At 45.9% G+C, this 2,978-nt stretch overlaps 1 protein-coding gene across 3 annotated transcripts in view; it reads right to left on the reverse strand.

Moving 5' to 3' along the window:
- Positions 1–261: 261 nt before the first annotated feature.
- The window catches only part of ggps1 (geranylgeranyl diphosphate synthase 1), a gene marked incomplete at its 3' end in the record, with an annotated part of 14,377 nt that continues 11,660 nt past the window's right edge, over positions 262–2,978 (reverse strand). For all 3 annotated transcript variants that reach the window (XM_035663244.1, XM_035663247.1, XM_035663246.1), the window contains 1 exon segment: positions 262–1,560. In XM_035663244.1, the coding sequence (XP_035519137.1) occupies positions 757–1,560 (804 nt within the window).

Consider the following 2,978-nt stretch of genomic DNA (forward strand, 5'->3'; position numbering starts at 1 on the left):
ATATACAGCCGAGCATAAACTTTGCATATAATGCCAACATATTACATAACAAGTAGACAATTGAGTTGCAAAAGGTCTTTTCTACAGGATTGGCACTCTGGCGGCTTAATGATTAAGGATCCTCAAATCACACATCAATTACAGCTCGAGAAGCATCTAACATCCTTATTTTTAAACAGGGAACTTCAGAAAAAAAAACAGCCCAGCATTCACCCGGCCCTAGACAAACCCTTTTCATTCTGTGCCCAAGAACATAAAAAAAAAAAAATACATTTATATGCACTGTAGTGCACATCAAAAGGAAGGCTTTTAAGCTTTGTTGTCATCTTGTTATTTTTCATTTTAAGAAAAGCAAACCAAAAACCATAAGCAGTAAGTTCCTGTTTTAATTAATTTCTTCCACTGACGGCACAGCGACACTCGAATACAAAAATTGCTGATGTGTACTTTGTTAAGAAACACTTGAAGGATGCCATCTAGCTCTCTAAAGAGAGACAGGCAACATTTGTGGCTGCCTTGCTGTCTCACAGCTGCTGAACGCAGTCAAATCTGTCTACCAGAATTAAAGTGCTCAAGTTTAATGATTCATTGTGACTCATAACACAGTGTGTAAATCAACATACCGGTGTGTGTGTTTGTGTGGTGAGCTCTTCAGGAATGTGTATGTCTGCATCAGTGTATTAACAAAGCTTCTGTTTCAGCGGAGTGTGCAGGGGACAGTATGAGAGTCATGTAACCGGGAAAGGTGGGTGAGGTTCAGGGGTTGTGGCTGGGTTCTGGCTCCGTACTGGACTCTACTGTGGCCTCGCCATCGTGATGCATTTGGCTGAGCTGTTTGACAAGGCTCTCGAGTTGAGGGTTCCCCCCAAACTCCCTGATGAGGCGGTAGGCCTCCACCTCCAGGTCCCGCAGAGTCTGACGAGTGTAGGCAAACGAGCCGACCTTCTCCAGGTAGTCCACACAGTATCGTTTGATGTCCATGTTCTCTGTGCGCTGCCTCAGGATGTTCTGCACCTGGGTGCTCTCTGGACGCGACCATATGGCATGAATGGTAGGGAAAGAGAACTTGCCCTCGGTTAGATCCTCACAGAAGCTCTTGTTCTCGCTGTACTCGCGAGAGCTGAGGTTGGCGTAGTCATCGCGGATCTGGAAGAAGAGGCCCAGTGTGTCCAGTAGTGGTTTTAAGTCCTGTTTCCAATCCGAGAAGAGCTGCATCAGACCCACAGCCAGGCCAAAGAGCCCTCCAGTTTTCTGCAGCACCATGTTGCGGTACTCCTGCTCAGTGGGACAGGTGTACGTGTCCCTCCAGTGGATGTCCAGGCCCTGACCGCGATGCAGCTCTAGCAGCTGCCGGGTAAACACTCGTACAGCCTCGGGGTGCTCCAGGGTCAGCACCTTTTCCAACCCTAAGAAGTAGACGTAGTTGGCCGAGTTGATGACTGAGGGGATGCCGTAGATGCTGTGGGTCACAGGGAAGCCTCGCCGCAGCTTGGAGTTGTCTTCGATGTCATCTATGAGCAAGCTGGCATTATGCAGCATCTCAGTCACCTCGATGATCACCTGACAATGACACAAACAATACATAGTTTATGTTTTGCTGTAGACTAACGTTCAGTAACTGTTACAATGATGTTCATGCTGAGAGAACTTTCTCTAACCTTTCCCTACTCTTCTTAACCAGTAACACAGACAGTGACAGGTTCTCAGGAGCGCTGTTTAAATTATGCATTACAGATTGTATACAGTAGAGGGTGCCATGTCTACACTTTTGCCTGCGTTGCTCCACTAGTGAGAGTCTTCATCAGCAGACAAAATAGATGTTGCTGAGACAAACGAGGCAGTCAGCCAGAAGGAATGAGGAGTTCAGCAAAGACACTCCAGACTGGAGAGCTTTCAGATTCAGAGATTGATAAGACTGCTGTCCATTTGATCTGGGCTGCTCTGAAACTCCGATTTTCTGACCAAGAGCGAGAAATTTTAAATTTATGAGATTAGAGGAGATGCAGTCACATGGTTGAGCAGCTATATCTGACACTACAAGGCTCAGCACATTTTCACTTCAGTATTTCACCTCGGACATAGATGATGAGTATGGTGACAAGCTCCAACAGCGTTACAGTACGACCCTGTCAACATTCAGACACATGCACTGTGGTGAGTCATGTGGACGATGGATAAAATCTTTAGATTTTTTCATCAAGATGAGGCAGCACACAGATACTGTGCTTGCTTAAGCAAATAATTGCAGTAGTCATTTATCAGTGGAACACACTAACACATAGTAAACATCCCTCGGGCAGATACTCAACATGATAACCGAAAAGGGCTTTGTTTCAGATCCATGTTTTACACCAAACTTTAAGTTACTTGCGTAACCCTGGTTCTCAGAGTAGTGAGATATCACTACCCTTAAATAGCTTGTGCTATGATACAGCATCTTTATAAATAAGCACCTCTAGCTTTGCCTCAGCAAGAAGGGCCCAGGATGTAGCCAGGCCACAGTCCATATTTGTGATTGATATGGATATTATCCCAGGATACAAAGAGTTGGACACTCCTCCGAAACCCCTTAGTTCAGTCAATATAGATGTGCAAGACACCGCATTTGCCACCGCATTGGCATTGAAGAGAATGCCATAAGGTCAGTGGGAGAGCATTACCCAACCACCTTGGACACAAAGGCAGGGTTAGCCTTAAGCCGTGGAAAAGGCTTTTTGTACGTAAATCAAGTCCAAAATCAAACCAACAGGACACTAAAAAGAGCAGTGCAATTATACATTCCACAGTGACCATCAACCTCCCTCCACCATGATGTCTTCAGTCTGAGGGAGGCCACCCACAACAGGCAGCACGAACAGACCTGTTGTGTGTCCTTACTTGAGATTCCATTTCCACAAATTCAGAGTTGACCCCCAGAGTTAAATGCTCCACTGCTCATGGGCGACGCTAACGTTGCGAGCCCATCACTCCACCATCTC

The sequence above is a fragment of the Morone saxatilis genome, unplaced genomic scaffold (assembly GCF_004916995.1).
Source record: "Morone saxatilis isolate NCDOM2014 unplaced genomic scaffold, NCSU_SB_2.0 Contig19, whole genome shotgun sequence".
Classification (NCBI taxonomy): Eukaryota; Metazoa; Chordata; class Actinopteri; family Moronidae; genus Morone; species Morone saxatilis.